The sequence below is a fragment of the Balaenoptera acutorostrata genome, chromosome 5 (genome assembly GCF_949987535.1).
Source record: "Balaenoptera acutorostrata chromosome 5, mBalAcu1.1, whole genome shotgun sequence".
Taxonomy (NCBI): Eukaryota; Metazoa; Chordata; class Mammalia; order Artiodactyla; family Balaenopteridae; genus Balaenoptera; species Balaenoptera acutorostrata.
Genome location: NC_080068.1, coordinates 29,969,140 through 29,987,041, shown reverse-complemented (window position 1 = coordinate 29,987,041; position 17,902 = coordinate 29,969,140). Strand labels below are relative to the sequence as shown.

Sequence of the window (17,902 nt, the reverse complement as noted above, 5' to 3'; positions counted from 1 at the left end):
TATAAAAATGGGATGACGCTGGGAATTCCTTGGTGGTCCAGTGGTTAGGACTCTGCGCTTTCACTGCCTAGGGCCCGGGTTCAGTCCCTGGTTGGGGAACTAAGATCCTGCAAGCTGTGCAGCGTGGCCAAAAACAAAAAACAAAAAAGGGAGGGTGCTGCCTATGTTGCAGGATTGTTGTAGGAATTATGAGACAAACTAGGTGTAAAATGCCTACCATAGTGACTGGCACTCAGTAAATAGCACCTTAAAGTTTTGTTTATTTATTCTAACTCCCTTTCAGTAACTTAGATGGTATTCTTTTTAAAAAGTCCTTCTTTGGGAAAGGATATTTTAAATGTGTAAACACAAGAATAGCAACTTGTATTTCCAACTGGCTCTATGGCTAATAAGAAGGAATTGCAATTATACATTTACACTTTAAAGTTTTACCACGTGTGAAAGCTCATGGATAAGAGCATGATACAGTCTTTATTGTAGGACTTAGTCCTTCCTTATATTTTCAAATTCCTAAACATGCAAGAATATCTAAGTACTTACAGTGAAGAGATATTACTGACAAGGTGCTACTGAATGCTGCCTTGTTCTTTTGGAAATTTCTCTTAGAGAAAAGAATGTCCCTTTAGCTAAAGTGAGGTTTGGTGCTGATCCCTGAATTTCATCTATCTTTGTTATTGTTGGCTTCATTACCAAAGATTGAGAGTCCCCTGTAGTCCTTCCCCCACCGTCCAGTTTGGGGACATTGATGGTACCTAGTGATTACAGTGAAAGCACTCTAATACTGATAGGTAAGGTCCAATAATGAGCTCTTGAATCTCTCTATTATGCTCTAAGTCAATTGGATCTTCTAACGTCAGTTTTTCCGTATGTAAAGCTGGAGGGATTTTCCTAGTTCTGTATTTTTGGGTTTTTTTTGAAATGAATAGATTAATTCACTTAATTCTTTTAAATCAATAGATGCAATCCTTCCTGTCATGGTTTAAAAAATGGCAGGAGGACAGAGGTGTTTGTGTGATCCTCAGACTTATAAACACTCATATTCATCAATTACAATTTTTTTTCTTTCTTCCTGTCTTATGAAGACTACTGGATAAAGCCGGAGGACCAGGTGATGATGGAAGTGTCTTGTCAAGATTGTTACTTAAGAATCCAGAGTATCAGTGTCTTCAATTCGGAACATGAAATGGATGTTGGGAGAAGTTTTGCCAAGAATAAAGACTTGCTGTCTTTAGGAAATGAGGCTGAACTCTGTAGTGCCCTGGCCAATCTTCAGACCAGTAAACCAGATGCTGTGGTGCAGACTTGTGTATTGGAATCCACAGAAATTGCTTTGCTTAATAACATCCCATACCACGAAGGCTTTAAAATGGCAATGAAGAAAGTGTTGTCTTCACTGACTCTGGAGAAACTGGGTCAGGCCATGGATACTCAGTGTCAGAATAACGAGATGAGCTGTGAAAGCGGACAGAATAATTCTGAACAGAGCGTCCCTGAACCTTTGTATGTGTTAGATGTGTCTGAGGGCTTCTCTGTTCTGCCTGTAATTGCTGGCACACTCGGGCAGGTTAAACCTTACAGTTCTGTGGAGAAAGACCAGCATCGTATGACTCTGGACCTCATATCTGAAGCCAATCACTTTCCTAAAGAAACACTTGAGTTTTGGTTGAGACACGTGGAAGATGAATCTGCTGTGTTGCAAAGGCCAAAATCAGACAAGCTGTGGAGTATAATTATACTGGATGTCATTGAGCCATCTGGGCTCATTCAGCAGGAAATAATGGAAAAAGCGGCAATATCCAGGTAAAACACAAAATACAACCTTTGGTTTATTTGAGCTCAGACTTCATGTAAGTTCTTTTAGTTCTTTAACGGTGTAACTGCACAAATGAGTCGTGATCATTGTGTGCTCCTCAAGCATTGCTTTTCAGGACCTGTGACTTCTTGTCTTTCTCTTTCTGTGCATGTCATTACTGAATTTTTTTTTTTCTGTAAAGGAACCTCTGCCCTGTAGGTGTGAAGAGAGCCTGCTTTGGGATTGGACTGCCTATGTATAATATAGGGAATTAATTAGAGCTCTATAAGAACAGATAAGAAGACATTCAAGTGTAAATAAGGAAAAATCAAATTTCATCTTTATAAGAAACACTGATGAGAAACATATAGTATGCATCTGATGGTGTATTGGGAGAGCAGAGAGCTTCTTGGGAACAAGTCCCAGTCCTTTTAGGTCCTAAAATCTCTATTTTATAGTACAGTTCTCTCCCTAAGGAATTTGTCCTTCAGTTTAGGTTACTGGCGATAAACTTGACCCTAGAATTTAAAATTGAAAGCAAATCTGGCTAAGCTTCCAGGTTCTTCAGTTGTGCTGCTTAGATCTGAAAAAGATGGCAGTATTTAACATTTGGGGCCCCAAGTTTAAGTAAAATGAATTTATAGGTTTTAAATTTTGTGGTATATGAACAGGGGTTGTTTTGTAGTATAGGAGCAGTGGTGGAAATGCAGACCAAACTGCAATAGCAAAAGGCAGATTGTTCAGGAAAAAACATTTGCTTATATAGTTAATTATATTTTAGGTTTTATATGCATTTTCTTTTGTTAACCACACTTACCTTTTCTTATGAGGTAACTAGTAAAAATCACTGCCATTTTCTAGTCTTTAAAACAATCTTGTGCATATCACAAGAGGTCTGACCTATATAAATAGAAACACACACACTCTTAAAATTTTAAACAGATGTACTTTAGATAGAGTATAGAACAAGGAGCTGGAAGGGTGGGTTTGAATCTAGTCTCAGATTTGTCTGTGAATTCCTGAAGTAGTAAAATTTTTTTTAAGTCATTTAATATCTCTCGTCCTCAGTTTCCCTCATCCATAAAATGAGGGATACTGGATTAGATGCCTTGGAAGGCATTTCAGCCCTATGAATTTCTGACACAGATGAGGTTTGACTTATTTGGTAGAATCACCTTGGAAAGGTGTACAATTTACCTAATGGTTTATTTATTTTTAGTTTTGATGTAATTCTTTTTCTAATTTTTTTTTTATTGTGGTAAAATGCACATAAAATTTTTCGTCTTAACCGTCTTGAAGTGAATAGTTCAGTGGTATTAAATACTTTCGTAGTGTGGTGCAGCCGTTTGCCCAACCATCCTCGGAACTCTTTTCATCTTGTAAAACTGAAACTTTATACCCATTAAACAATAACTCTTCATCCCACCCTACCCGCCCAGGCCCTGGCAACCACCATTCTACTCTCTGCTTCTATGAGTTTGACTCCTGCACCTCATATGACTGGAATCATGCAGTATTTGTTGGTTTTGTGTGTGCGTGTATGTGTGTGAGACTCTTACTTCACTTAGCATAATGTCCTTCAGGTTCATCCATGTTGTAGTATATGTCAGAACTTCCTTCCTTTTTCAGGTGGAATAATCTTCCATTGTATGTATACGTCACATTTTGCTTATCCATCCACTGATGGACTGATTAGTTATGTTAGTAGGAAACAACTTACGTAAAGCTGCCTACAGCTCCCCTTCAGTGTTTCTCAGCAGAGGGAGGGGTCCTGTTGGCAGTTTGGGTGGGACGGTTTTTTAGGGGGTGGGGTGGGGTCAGTTTTTAGGTAGGACTGTCCTATGTGTGTTGCAGGATGGTTGGCACCTCTGGGAACTAAATGCTAGTAGCACCCGTGATCACTGTTTTAGCCAGTATTCTCCCCGTCCTGCAGAACACCTCCTGAGTAACAGTGGAGAGCCAGTGCCCCTGCCCTTCAGCGGAAGCTCCTGCACAGGCCCCTTACCAGGTGCTCCTGGAGGTGTCAGCTTCCCTTGCTTCTGGGGCCGGAGGTGTGCAGCGACTCCCACCCAAGCCTTTTATTATCTTTAGCCGCTGACAGTGGGGAGGCCTCATGACTGGTCAAAGAGGATGCAGTTAGGGGTTGGGAGGATAGATTGTATTTAGGATAAGGATAAAGGGCATCTGTCTCACTGGATATCAACCCTCCCAAAAAAAGGCAAAGAAAAAATAAGCCACTACACAAACTTAAGTATTCAGTTACCTTTGCTAACGTTGTTTTAAAATGTTCATTATTAACTTTTATTCAGTCATACTAGATTAAAATACAGGAGAAAGTTTAAAAGCCTGGTGAGCTTTTTTTTTTAAATTTAAACCCATGTTAAAACACTTCGTGTTGGATCACAAGGAAACAGCGAAGAGTTTCTTCAGAATTTTTGCCATTTATGGTTAGAGTTTTGAGTTGGAACATATTTTTTTTTTCTGAAGGCACAGATGGTTCAGAGATATTACTTGGCTTTGCAGAGGATTCCATTGAGGAGTCTGGCAGCTGCAGTGGTGTAAGTGACAACAAACCACTCAGTGTCAGTAAAGCTAAGTGGAGTTGCAAGGCGATTACTGTTTTATCTCCACATGACTAAGAAGCATTCTTGTTAGTAACAGTAACATTGAGTTAAGAAGGATTTGAGTTAAGATTTTAGATTAAAATAGTGTGAACAGGGCCTTTTAAAATAATTTGCATACTTGCTTTTGTGTAGTATTTCTCTCTGGCATGGTTGTTAGTACTTGATTCAGCCTTTTCTGACTTTTCAGGGTTCAGCAGAGGTATTTTTGACATCTTGTTTAGCCTGATTTCTGGTTACCCCCTAAATGACCTAATGGTATTGCCCTCCCTCCCTCCCTTTATGGCTAGAAGTTTGGCTTTTATTAACCTATGTGCTTTTTGTTTGCTGGTTTAAGAGAACGCTACCCTCTTGTGGCTATTTGGGGGTGGAGGGAATTAGTCAAGCAACATAAAGCTGTGTGGCTAGTCTCTCATTTGAGACTTTGTGATCGTAAGAAAAATTAGATGTTTTCATTTAAATGGATCACAATTAGCAGATAACTTCAGTTGTTCAGAAAATTTAATAACATGGGTTGTCAGGATTAAACTTCATCCATTTGAGGAAAATGGGTAAGTTTCTCCACTTAGGAAGATGTTAAAATTTTATCTGGTTTGGTAAAGGCATAGATTGGAAGTTTGATAACAGCTGTGTGGTTTTTGTTGCGGTATGTAATTTTACTAATTGTGGAGATTCAGTTTCTACCAGACTTTACCTAAAATGCTAAAAAGTTGGTAGGAAAGGAGTAACAGAAATGAATAAAGCATTGGAGTCAGAGTGGAGTCCACTTTTGGGCTAACCTATATATATATAAGGACTTATTACAACTTAAATGATCACGTACTTATATTTAGTGAGGAGCGATTATCCTGGTTTCGCATCATGACTTGTCTAAGTCAGACTGATGCCCTTACACTCAGGAATCATCTCTGACTTTCAGATTTGCTGATTCTGTGCTCATGAAATGACCTGGTTATGATTTGGCTCCCTATTAGCTAGTCTTTAGGAAGAGAAGCCTGTGTACTTATTGTAAACTTTTCTGTCAACTTTTTATTTTGAAAAATTGCAAACTTAAAGAAAAAATGCAAGAAAAGTAACAGTGAACACGAGGCTACTGTTTTATTTGTTGAACCATTTGACAGCTGTTGGCTTCATAACCTCCCCCCTTACTTTAACATTTAGCGTGTATCTCCTGAGAACAAAGGCTTTCCTCTGCATATCACAATAACATCACACTCAGGAAACTTAACATTGATAAAATACTATTATTTAGTAGATAGTCTGTATTAAAATTTTCTCTGCTATCCCAGTAATATTCTCTGTTGCGTTTTTTTTCTCCCCAGTCTAGGTTCTAATCAAGAGACCTGTATTACATTTAGTTACCATGTCTTGTTGTTATAATTCAGTGGTTGTTCTGGTTTTAGACATTTTTAAATGGTTGAGATAATCAGTTTAGTAAAAGCAGAATGAAGAATTTGAAACTAACTTAAGAGCAGAAGTGCCAAAGTGGTTTTGAGGAATGGGGTGTTTTTATAGTTTGTCAAGATTTCAATGATCTATTCAGGGAAACTGCGTGGCATACAATTTTAGAAACTTGCAGGAACTATTTTTTTTTAGATATGCATTGGTCAGACATTTAGTCCTGTATTTTTATAAATAGATCCTTACTGACTAGAAACATTTAAGAGTGAAAGCTTACTATGAAAGATACATACGATAGATAATACAGAGTCCAGCTGTCTGTAGTAGCCTGTCCTAGAAGTTCAAGAGGAAACCGACTTGGAATGTTCCGTAAAAATGAGGGATTTAACGTTTGATTGTAAATGTGGCGAACGATGAAAGTGCCTTAGAGTATCCTCCACGTCCGTTTCCTTTGATGGCAGTAGGTGACCCACCCTCCGCTCTCATGCCTCCCACACAGCTCAGGTGTGTGGAAACAGCCCTGTGCATGTGGGCGTGGGAGCTGCCTTGGCTTAAGAGCCTTACATCTCATATAGGAACTTCTCACAGGGGCATAGCTTTCAAGTCCCAGCAGTAGGAACAAGTGGTTACAAGACATCCCACACTCAGGGAAGCCCAGAGGTGGTGTGGCTTCCTGTCAGGCATTTATAGTTCACAGTTCTCTCAATCCAGATGCATCTACCTATTAAGAGGCATTTAAAATTTTTTAAAATCATGAGCAGGGTTGCTGATAACACAGCTGACATTCCACCTTTTGGGGATTTCCAGGGAAACAGAAGGTGAATCCAGGATCAACTGTAGGAGGAGAAAGGGTTTTGTTAACCCTTTATTCACACTCTTAATAGAGTGTTTGGATTTTTAATCACTTCTTTTTTCCCTTTCAGAGTGTTTAGCTTTTTATTTTGAAAAAATTGCAAGCTTACAGAGAAGTTAGAGAACAGTACAAAGAACCAAACCATGTACCTTACACCCAGATTCACAAATTGTTACTGTTTTGCCACATGTGCTTTATTATTCTCTCAACACTTTAGAGTAAGTTCCAGATATCGTATTCTTTTACCCCTAAACACCTTGGTGTGTATTTTGTAAGAAAAAGGACACTCATTTATATATTCATCACACACTTAACAAAATTAGGAAATCTACATGGACACAGTACTGATATCTAAGGGAAAAATCTTACTCAGATTTCACCATTTGTTGGAGTAATATCCTTTATAGCTTTTTTGTTCCTGGTCCAGAATTCAGTCCAGGATCGCACATTGCATTTAGTTTCTTTAGTCTTCTTTATTCTGGAACAGTTCCTCAGTCTTTTTTTTTTTTTTAATTTTATTTTTATATACAGCAGGTTCTTATTAGTTATCTATTTTACACATATTAGTGTATATATGTCAATCCCAATCTCCCAATTCATCCCCCCCACCTGCTTTCCCCCCTTGGTGTCCATGTTTGTTCTCTACATCTGTGTCTCTATTTCTCCCTTGCAAACCTGTTCATCTGTACCATTTTTCTAGATTCCACATATATGCATTAATATACGGTATTTGTTTTTCTCATTCTGACTTGCTTCACTCTGTGTGACAGCCTCTAGGTCCATCCATGTCTCTACAAATGACCCAATTTTGTTCCTTTTTATGGCTGAGTAATATTCCATTGTACATATGTGCCACATCTTCTTTATCCATTCGTTTCGTTTGTCGATGGGCATTTAGGTTGTTTCCATGACCTGGCTATTGTAAATAGTGCTGCAGTGAACATTGGGGTGCATGTATCTTTTTTTTTTTTTTTTAATTTTTATTTATTTATTTATTTATGGCTGTGTTGGGTCTTCGTTTCTGTGCGAGGGCTTTCTCTAGTTGCGGCAAGCGGGGGCCACTCTTCATCGCGGAGCGCGGGCCTCTCATTATCGCGGCCTCTCTTGTTGCAGAGCACAAGCTCCAGACGCGCAGGCTCAGTAATTGTGGCTCATGGGCCTAGTTGCTCCGCGGCATGTGGGATCTTCCCAGACCAGGGCTCGAACCCGTGTGCCCTGCATTAGCAGGCAGATTCTCAACCACTGCGCCACCAGGGAAGCCCGCATGTGTCTTTTTGAATTAATGGTTTTCTCTGGGTATATGCCCAGAGTTCCTCAGTCTTTCATGACATTCGCAGTTTTGAAAAGTGCAGGCCTTTTATTTTGTGGAATGTTTCTCATGTTTCTTACTAGAGTCAGATTACCCATTTTACAGAGGAATACCACAGAAATTTTGTCACAAAGGCACATGGTGTTGCTTTATCCCATATTGTTGATGTGAATTTAGATCAGTTAGTTTAAGTTGTATCCCTCAGGTTTTTCCACCCTAAGTTGCTATTTTCCCTTTGTAATAAGCAAGTCATTTATGGGGGTGATACTTTGAGACTATGTAAATATCCTTTTCCTAATCAAACTTTCAGCCACTAGTTTGTTTTTTTTTTTTTGGCTGCACTGCACAGCATGCGGGATCTTAATTCCCCAATCAGGGACTGAACCTGTGCCCTCTGCAGTGGAAGTGCAGAGTCCTAACCACTGGACCACTGGGGAAGTCCCTCACCCACTAGTGTTTTTTTTTTTTTTTAATTTATTCATTTATTTATTTATCTGGTTGCACTGGGTCTTGGTTGCAGCAGGTGGGCTCCTTAGTTGCAGCTCGCCAGCTCCTTAGTTGTAGCATGTGGGCTCCTTAGTTGTGGCAGGCAGTGTCCTTAGTTGCAGCTTGCAGGCTCCTTAGTTGTGGCATGCGAACTCTTAGTTGTGGCATGCATGTGGGATCTAGTTCCCTGATCAGGGATCGAACCCTGGCCCCCTGCATTGGGAGCGCGGAGTCCTATCCACTGTGCCATTAGGGAAGTCCCCCTTACCCACTAGTTTTAATAGCCATTGATGATTCTTCCTTAATGTAAAAACTTGTATCCATCCAGCTGACTGGTTACTTTTCAAGCAGTCTGCCATTCTGAGCTAGCAGCCAGGTACCAGTCTAAAGTGTGTTAGATTATATACAATCTGTAGCTCCTCAATTAGTCATGGTTTAGTTATTGGTACTTATAGAATGTGGAGAATCAGGATGCTTTTTAAAGCATTTTTCGTTCCTCCAGGTGTTTGCTGCAGTCTGGAGGTAAGATCTTTCCCCAGTACGTGCTGATGTTTGGGTTGCTCGTGGAATCGCAGACCCTGGTGGAGGAGAGCGCTGTGCAGGGAACAGAACGAACTCTTGGATTTAACGTAGCACCTTTTATTAACCAGTTTCAGGTAGGTGTTTTGAAGAGAAGTTCAACCACTTGGCTGTTGCCCACAGTCTGCCTTACCTCTCTCTGTAGTTTTACAGTCACTATGTTTAGCTGGATTGGGATGGTAATCAGTTTTCTATAGCAAAGGAACTTACTACTGGTAAAAATCAACCTAGGGGTTAGTATAGCCAAGGAATTCTGTTGTTCCTACTGACAAAAGTCTGTAGATTTTGCTTGGAACCACTGTTGTAAATGGAAAATAGGGTACTGGGTTTAGTCTTATGAAAAAGTGTGCTCCTTGTCCAAAACAGCAGCTGACAGAAGGAGACATCTGTTCTAAACATGACCCCTTAATTACCTTGAGACTTCAGGCTGGCAGGTGATAGGTGTGAGCAGTTAATGCGTGGGCAGTCAGACTGCAAGGGGCAGGAAGGTAGGAGCCTAGGAAAAGGGGTTAGTGGCTGTTTGGGAAACAAGGATTTAGTGCTGGCAGAGCTACTAGCAGCAAAATAAAATTTGTGGGAGTGGATGGAATGTCTAGGGAAGAGGTTTGGGGCTGGAAATAGGTGGAATCTGCCATGTAAGCCAAAGCAGCATTTTGGGAAGTGGGATGTTGAGTACCGAAGTAAAGGAGTGATATCTATACCTTTTATCAAAAGGCTATAGATGGTAAGCTCTTGAATATGCATTGTTAGATCTTCCATGAACAATACTTGCTAAACAAATATAAATTTGTTGAGTAAATGATTTTTTCAGAGCAGACTAAGGTTTTAGAGTTTATTTACTCTTAGTTTTTCTGGAGAGTTTAATAAACAAAATACACTTACCAGAAGACAGAGAAGTTTAAATTATTTCTTTGTGTGGTCCCAAAATACTACCATCTCCTATCTTTCTAGCGTATTCTCTCCTGATCCTGACATCAGCAATTCTTCGATTCCATCAGAATCTATATTTTAATCCTGCCATCTTTTCACCCTGCCTCCCATCTCATATCCTCCTTTCCTTAACAGCTTATGTTTCATGGTTGATGTATTTTTCACATATCCCTTCTTTTCCACTTTCCTGCTGGCCTGGGAAGATCTCACCATGGTTAAATCCAGCTCTCTGCCTTCTCTACACCAGTACCCCTGCAGCTCAATATGCTGACTGTGGTCTCTCTTCTACTTGCGACCACTCATCTCAAGAGGCTCCATGAAGTCGCTTGGCAGTTTTACGTTTCCTAGTCTCCTCACCCAGTTTCTGAGATGATATTGTCTCCTCTCCTCTAATGTGATGATTATCTGACTATTACACCGACAACTGAGTGAACCAATGAAACAAAATGAGAGGTTGTGAAAAAAAAAATGCTATACAGAAAACAGCAGAAATGTATTTACTCATTCAGCAAATGTCTATGTGTTCTTTTAGGTTTTGGGAATATAGTCATGAAATTAAAGAGATAAGTTCCTGCTGTCATGGAGCTAACATTCAAATTGACAATAAGGAAACAAGAGATGGACAATAAACAAAGGAGTAGAAAGATTAGTATGATAGATGGTGAGACGTGAGAAGGTTAGAGGAGAATGGGAGTTGGAGGGATGGGATATTGTTTTATTTAGGTAATGCCTAAGGAAAGGACTCAAGGATAAGTGATATTTAAGCAGAGACCAGAGAGAAATAAGGAAGCAAACCATATATAAGTCAAAGGGTCAACAAGTGCAAAGACCTGAGGCAAGAGCATGATTGGAGTATTCAGAAACAGCAGGAAACCATGAGGGAGAGTCGGATGAAGGATGCAGTGAGAAAAGTATTAGGAGCCAGATCCTGTAGAGCCTCCTGTAGAGGTTGTGGTGAAGGTTTTGGCTCTTACTCTGAAAGGGGTGGAAAACAACTGGAGGGTATTGACCAGAGGAGTGATAAGGTGTGACTTGTTTTGAAAGGCTTGCTATATGGGTGCTGTATTGGGAGTAGACCACCACGGAGAGCCGGCAGAGGCATAAGGTTATTGCAGTAATCCAGGAGAGAGGTGGTAGTGACTCAGACTAGAGTGGTAGCAATGGTTGTGGTGCAAAGTGGTAAGATTGTTGATGTATTTTGAAGGTAGGTTTTGTGATAGATGGGACATGGGGTATGAGAAAGCGCCTGGAAGGATAGTTACCATTTACTGATATGGGGAAAATAGCAGGAGGATCAGGTTGTGCTTCCGTTTTTATGGGGTCATTAAGCAGTTGGATAAGAATTCAGAGAAATAGCTAGCCTGGAGATGTAAATTTGGCAGTCAGATTTGGTAGATGATATTTAAAGCCAGAATAACGGGATGCAATCACCTTGGGGATGTGTAGAAAGAGAAGAGGGCTGAGAACTAAATTCTAGAGAACTCACAAAGTTATGAGCTCTACATTGGAAATCTAAGAAGGAATTAGCAAAGATGACAGGAGTGGCCAGTAGGCTAGGTTGAGAAACAAGTGAGGACAGATTATGAGGGATGGGTACAGCTGTGTGGGGATTAGAGTGCAGGTGATGAGAGGTGACACAGGAATCTCGGGCTGTTCTTCTGGTAACTGATACAAATAGGGATATAGGGCAAGAGTCTTGGAAATGGCATGGAATTGCTGTTTTTATGGGGAGGAAAGGTTGGATGCCTTCAAGGATGCCCAGGGAGAGGTTATATATTTGTGTCCTTTCTCACCATGAACAGTTGCTCTCACACTTCTTAAACAGTTTCCTTTCTATTTCAAATGAGAAGGCTAAAAGTTATTAGTAGGAAGTTTCCATTGCCACTAAAATTGATGGAACAGTTTATAGCAGTGGTTCTCAACCTTGACTGTACTCTCAGAACTACTGGGATCTGGATCCCAACTCCAGATGGATCTGAGGTGTGGCCTGAGCAGTTGGACTTTTTAAAACCTCCTTAGGTGATTTTAATTTGCAGTCAAAGTTGAGAACCACTGCCTTCTAGATAAATAAACTATTTTCAAAATGAAATCCACTATTAGTTGTTTGGTTGAATTTGGCATATTTGCTCAAACAGTTCAATAATTAATGTTGTACAGTAAGTCCCCTACATATGAACCTTCAAGTTGCGAACTTTCAAAGATGCGAATGTGAGTTCGCATGTCCAATCACGTAAGTTAGTTCCTGTGTCTGGCATACGTTGTCACGTGCGTGCATCCTCTACAAGTGGTTGTGCTTTTGTGTACTGTACTGTATAGAGTACAGTGGCACAGTATCTTTATTTCAAGCCCAGATGTCTGGAAGCAAGCGTAAAAGCAGCGGTGATGTAGCTGGTACTGTTAAGGCACCAAGCGATAACGATGGAAACAAAAGAGAAAACAATTGAAAGTGGAGTGAGGCGAAAAGATGGTTGAATCATTCAACCATCAGCACGCTTCTAAAGAACAAGGACAAGATCGTGGAACATGTGAAGTCTGCTGTGCCGATGATGTCAATATCGAAGAAGCGTGGAAAAGTGATGGAGGAGATGGAGAAGCTTCTCAGCGTGTGGAGGCAGGATCAGCATCAGCGTCGAGTCCCGCTCAGCTTAACGCTGACGCAAGAGAAAGCTGAAAGCCTTTACGAAGACTTGAAGAAGAAACATGGCGAAGAATCAGAGGGCAAATCTTTTAATGCCAGCCATGGCTGGTTTCATCGGTTCAAGGCTAGAGCCGACCTTCACAGTGTAAAAGCGGCGAGGCAATGAGTGCAGATACGGTAGCTGTCCGGGAATTTCCTGAATTCTCTTCGACCCAGAGAAAGGACAAAGAGAGACAAGAGGAAGAAGAGACTGAAGAACCGAAGAGATTCACAGTGCAGGAAATGGCAAGGGGATTTTCTTTATTTGAAGGGGCACTGTTAGTTTTTGAGGCAGAGGACTCGAATGTAGAACGGTACCACGAAGGTTGCAGCAGCCGTTCAGAATGCAATCCAGTGCTACTTTTTCATCTATGATGAGAAAAAAAGAGCTACTACCCAGACATTACTGGATCATTTTTTCAAGGTACTGTACTATAAGATTAAAAATGTTTTATTTTTTGTGCTTGTTTTTTATGCATTATTTGTGTGAGAAGTATTATAAACCTATTACAGTACAGTACTATGTAGCTGATTGTGTTAGTGGGGTACTTAGGCTAACTTGGTTGGACTTAGAAATGTGCTCTTGGAACGGAACTTGATCATACGTAGGGGGCTTACTGTACTATCTGCTTAGTAGTTCATCTTCCACACATAAGCACATCCTTGGCTTAAACTTTTCGGAGCTGCCTGGTTAAGTAAAAATTTGCTTTCATCCAAGCGAAGAAACTATAGATAATTGAAATCACAGAAAATTATTTAACCAGCCTAAAACCTTGGTTTGTTCATTCTTCCTGTAAAACGGAATCATGGAAGTCCTTATGCCTTAAGGTTGATGTGGGAATTAAACGAGGTAATAGATGTCAAAAGCACTGTATCATACTGAGCGAAGTACAAAGCAGGAAACTTAACGAGACTTGGTCAAAAAAAGAATTGAGTAAAAGTGAAAATTTTATACTTTCTTTAGGTACCTATACGTGTATTTTTGGACCTATCCTCACTGCCCTGTATACCTTTAAGCAAACCAGTGGAACTCTTAAGACTAGACTTAATGACGCCATATTTGAACACCTCTAACAGAGAAGTAAAGGTAATATAAAATGATTACTCTTGTCATATTCAGAATTATCTTAAACTATATACTACTTTACATACATAAAATAGTTGTAGCCACTTCCTTTGAAGACTTAAATTTTCTGAACAATATCCAAACATGGGCTTGGGTAAATATTAGTGAATAAAACAGGTTGGTATTAATTTGAATTGGGTGATTAAATATATTCCTTTATAAAATTTGGATCTAAAGCTAAAAAGACAAAGACTTATCCAAGTCTGCTCTGTTTCCTCTGATGAAATTTTCATGGTTTCTTAATTTTCATAGGTACGCATTTGTAAATCTGGACAGGTGACTGCCATTCCCTTTTGGTATCATATGTACCTTGACGATGAGATTAGGTTGGATACTTCGAGTGAAGCCTCCCACTGGAAACAAGCTGCAGTTGTTTTAGATAATCCCATCCAGGTGGAAATGGGAGACGAACTTGTACTCAACGTCCAGCACCACAAAAGCAACGTCAGCATCACAGTAAAGCAATGAAGAGCAGTTTTCTACTGAAAAAAGGTGGAAGTAGAGCAGCAAGTACACAGTTCTAGTCTGAATTAGTAGTGGGATTGTAATCATAAAACGGAGGTACAAAGATTTAAGTCCTTGTAATGGTCAAATATTTTTTAAAAATTGACATTAATAAAGTGTATTTAAAAGATCCTAAATTAAAGAGTAGCATTATTACAAAAACATTGCTGCAGACTTCCTTACTGGAAAAGGCTGTCATTAATTTTTCAAATTAGGAAACTGTTTTTACTGCTTGGTTTTACTTACTATAGATTAAATTTTGCCAGACCTGTTAGTTTGTACTCTAAAGCTATAAATATAATGAATTTTGAGTCTCATATTCATTTTTTAGGCATCTTGGCTATTTTTCTCAAATCCAAACTTATAGTGGGGAATACCTCAAAAAGCTGGCTTCCACTTTAGACTGAGGGTTTATGGTTACCTGTAAATTCCAAGCTTGCTTCTTGTAAACAGTGAAATACTTCTGAACCTCCTTCTCAGTTTTTGTGTTTTGGGTATGCAAACCTGAGTAAGAATTTAAAGCTCTAGACTAAATGTAATTAAAAGAGTAAAAGAGGGACAAAATAAAATCTTAGGAGGCAGCATTTTTCGTGGTCTACCTTTGGCGAAGAAAAAATTTAAAGCTGATAAATTAAGTTCAAGAAAGAGTTAAACCTAAACCAGTATTTTTCAAAGTTTTGATTTGGATACACAGAAAGGAAAAAATAATTAGTCCAGATTTTAAAGACTTGAAATAGGGAGATTAATAAGGAAGAAGATTATCATGCCTTGTATATACTGTGTGCTCTCTGTAGGTAAGCCACACAGAAAATAAGATGTACCTTCTCTTCACACTGCCTATTCTCCTTGCCTCTCATATTATACTGCCCAACTTTATTTTCAATAGAAATGTTTAGTTTATAATAATGGACAGAATAAAAACTTTGTATCTAATTACTGTGAACCAGTATGTATGTTTGTGTATGTGTGTGTGTGTATGTATATGCGCTTACATATATAAAGCATAGGTTTTGAGAAATGATACTTATCCTTGCTATTTGCAACATACCGCTCTGGCCCTTTCTGTATTTATTTTCAGTGTAAAATGTTAGACCCAATGGGTTGTGATTAACAATTAGAGGAACTCCATCCTAAGTAATACATTTCTCCCGAATAGCATCTATAAGTCTTCTGACTGTGGTTTGATAAATAATTAAGACTACTCAGCTGAGATTTACATTTGCTGACACCTTTAGTAGCACTGAGGAAAAGCAGACTCTGTTTCTATCACAAGTTTCTTATTTATTCTTCCACTCTTCCATCCACTTTATTCTTTTCATCTCCAAGTCCTGGATATTAATCTGTTCACATTGGTGCAAATATGATTTTTAGACAGTAGTTGTTTTAAGATTAATAGATTAGGTCAGATACGTCTCCTAGTAGGAATGTAAAAGATATAGGCCTCTTTCATTGTAGCTACATGATTTTCAACCCTTTAATTTTTTGGACTTAATTTCTTTCTGCTGTGCCTCTACTCACGAACTTTTTGTTATAACATTAAGGGTCTACGTTGAAAGAATGAGGGACATAAAAAGTTGCAGAAAATAAATGATAAATTCTTATTTATTGAAAGACACCCAGTTGAGAAATAGAGAAATCATTGTTGGGTAAGCATATATGGCACATGGTTATGGTTAAGTTCCACTAATTCATATTTCCGAATTACACTTTCTGCTAGTTCCAGAGCATTATATTCATGCAGCAGTGGTAGAAAGCACTGATTTTTTTTTTTTAACGTCCTCCTCTTGATAGAGCACTGTAACGTCAAGAACGTTTAGTAGTCACTTTCTACCGTTTGAGTATGTGATACTCTATAGTGTTAAGAAGTCAAGTCTAAGTCTAGGATATTCAGACTGATTATTTGTGATATACAAAACCTAGTTGTATGAATCCAGTAGTTGTACCTGGTTTTCGCCATTTTGTTGAAATTTTCCATCATTAACGGCTTGTCCCAAGCACAAAATCCTGAGCAATGGGATACCAGGTAATGAAATAACATGGTAGTAGCACAGCCTCTGCACACTGTTCAGGAGGCCACGGACTTATCTGAAGGTTCTTTTTTCTCTCCTGTAGTATCATTACATATGTCGTCAGATACATTAGCTGTGGTAGGTGTAGTCTGGGGAGTCACAGTGTGTCCAAACCCTTGATAGTGACCCATGGGTGAAGGTGGCACAGAAGAGACAACGGAAATTGCATCTTGTGATGACGAGGATAACAAGCTTGTGTGTTCATTTTGATCTTGATCCTCAGGAAAAAACTTTTTCCTAGGATGTCCCATGACTGTCCTTCCTTTAAAGCAACATAAAGGTTTCTGAGTTAGCCAAAAGTTTGGTTATTTTTACCACTATAAACTTGCCATGCTAAAAATAAGCTCCCCGCTTCCCTCCTCCCAATTTGGAGAGCCTTACTGTGGTACTGCTTTACACAAAGTCTTTTCACCTCTTAAAGAGACCTGATAGAACTACAATAGCCTATTCGAATGAATTAAATGTCTGGTACTTACCAACATGCCTTACTTGTTCAGAAATATCATCCCTAATATCTGAAACATCCCACATGGCAAGAAAGGAATCAAAGCATGAGCCCTCTTCTGCTTCTTGGACATACGGTTTATACGAGAAAGTGTAGTGATGAGCAATGGCAGCAAGGAACATCTCAATACAGATAATAAAGTCCTACGACAACAAGATCAACAGGATCAGCCATGTCGGAGTTTAAATCTAGTTTTGCACGTAAAAAGGAAAAGCACTATCTTTCTCTCTTTTCAAAAGTACTCAAATACCAACAGCTGTTTTTTTCCCACTAGACTGTATTCACTTTTTCATTTTCCAAAATCATGATTTTTGACGTCTTCAAAAAAAAAAACAAACCACAAAATGCCAAAAGTTTAACTCTATTTTGCACTACCTCAATCAAGTATTCTTTGCCAAGTGCAATGCATTCTCTTCCACTGTCCAAGGACTTAGAGGAGAAATGCAGAAAGTGAAATAGAGTAGGAATAACAAAATCTAGGTTCTGTTCCTGGTTCTACTACAAATTAGTAACTGTGACCAATTTTTCTAGGGTTCCCCCATTTCCTCACATGTGAAGTGAGGATAGCAGTAGCTCCATAGCCTGCATGTGGTCAGGTTGAGGAGATAACATGTAAAAATGCTTAACAAATAGTAAAGTTCTATTGAATTCAGAGAGAGCATTACTTACCTGGAGTCCTGTGGCCACAGCTTCTACTGTTTGCCATTCCCACGTATGCTTTTCAGAAATAACGCCAACTTTTACCAACAAAGCAATAACTACTGCTTGCCTATATGTTAGGAAAAGGTAAACGCCAAATCTATATCAAGCATAAAATGAGCAGTTGCTTTAAAAATATGCCATTTAAAAAGTTAAACCCCAGCACAACCTGTGGACCACCGCCACCCTGCCTTTACAGCGTATTCCTGAAGACACTGTGTATCTGTATTAAATATACTTGTTTTACAAATTTACTTTTAGTACAGTTTCATCACATGAATTTTGATTATGTATTCTTAGAACTTCAGTACGTGGTTTATAGTCTTTTTTTGTTTTGAAAGTGTGCACAGT

At 39.1% G+C, this 17,902-nt stretch overlaps 2 protein-coding genes across 2 annotated transcripts in view; one reads left to right on the top strand and one right to left on the bottom strand.

Moving 5' to 3' along the window:
• Positions 1-15,215, top strand: part of PRMT9 (protein arginine methyltransferase 9) — a 30,139-nt gene extending 14,924 nt beyond the window's left edge. Inside the window, exons 9-12 of the mRNA XM_007189387.3 lie at positions 1,083-1,800; positions 8,965-9,118; positions 13,613-13,735; positions 14,027-15,215. Of these exons, the coding sequence (XP_007189449.2) occupies positions 1,083-1,800; positions 8,965-9,118; positions 13,613-13,735; positions 14,027-14,242 (1,211 nt within the window). The 3' untranslated portion in view covers positions 14,243-15,215. The remainder of the gene's footprint in view (positions 1-1,082; positions 1,801-8,964; positions 9,119-13,612; positions 13,736-14,026) is intronic.
• Positions 15,216-15,862: 647 nt separating this feature from the next.
• TMEM184C (transmembrane protein 184C) overlaps positions 15,863-17,902 on the bottom strand; it is a 31,806-nt gene continuing 29,766 nt past the window's right edge. The window contains exons 8-10 of the mRNA XM_007189386.3: positions 17,522-17,621; positions 16,824-16,995; positions 15,863-16,609 (exon numbers count right to left, since the gene is read on the bottom strand). Of these exons, the coding sequence (XP_007189448.1) occupies positions 16,344-16,609; positions 16,824-16,995; positions 17,522-17,621 (538 nt within the window). The 3' untranslated portion in view covers positions 15,863-16,343. The remainder of the gene's footprint in view (positions 16,610-16,823; positions 16,996-17,521; positions 17,622-17,902) is intronic.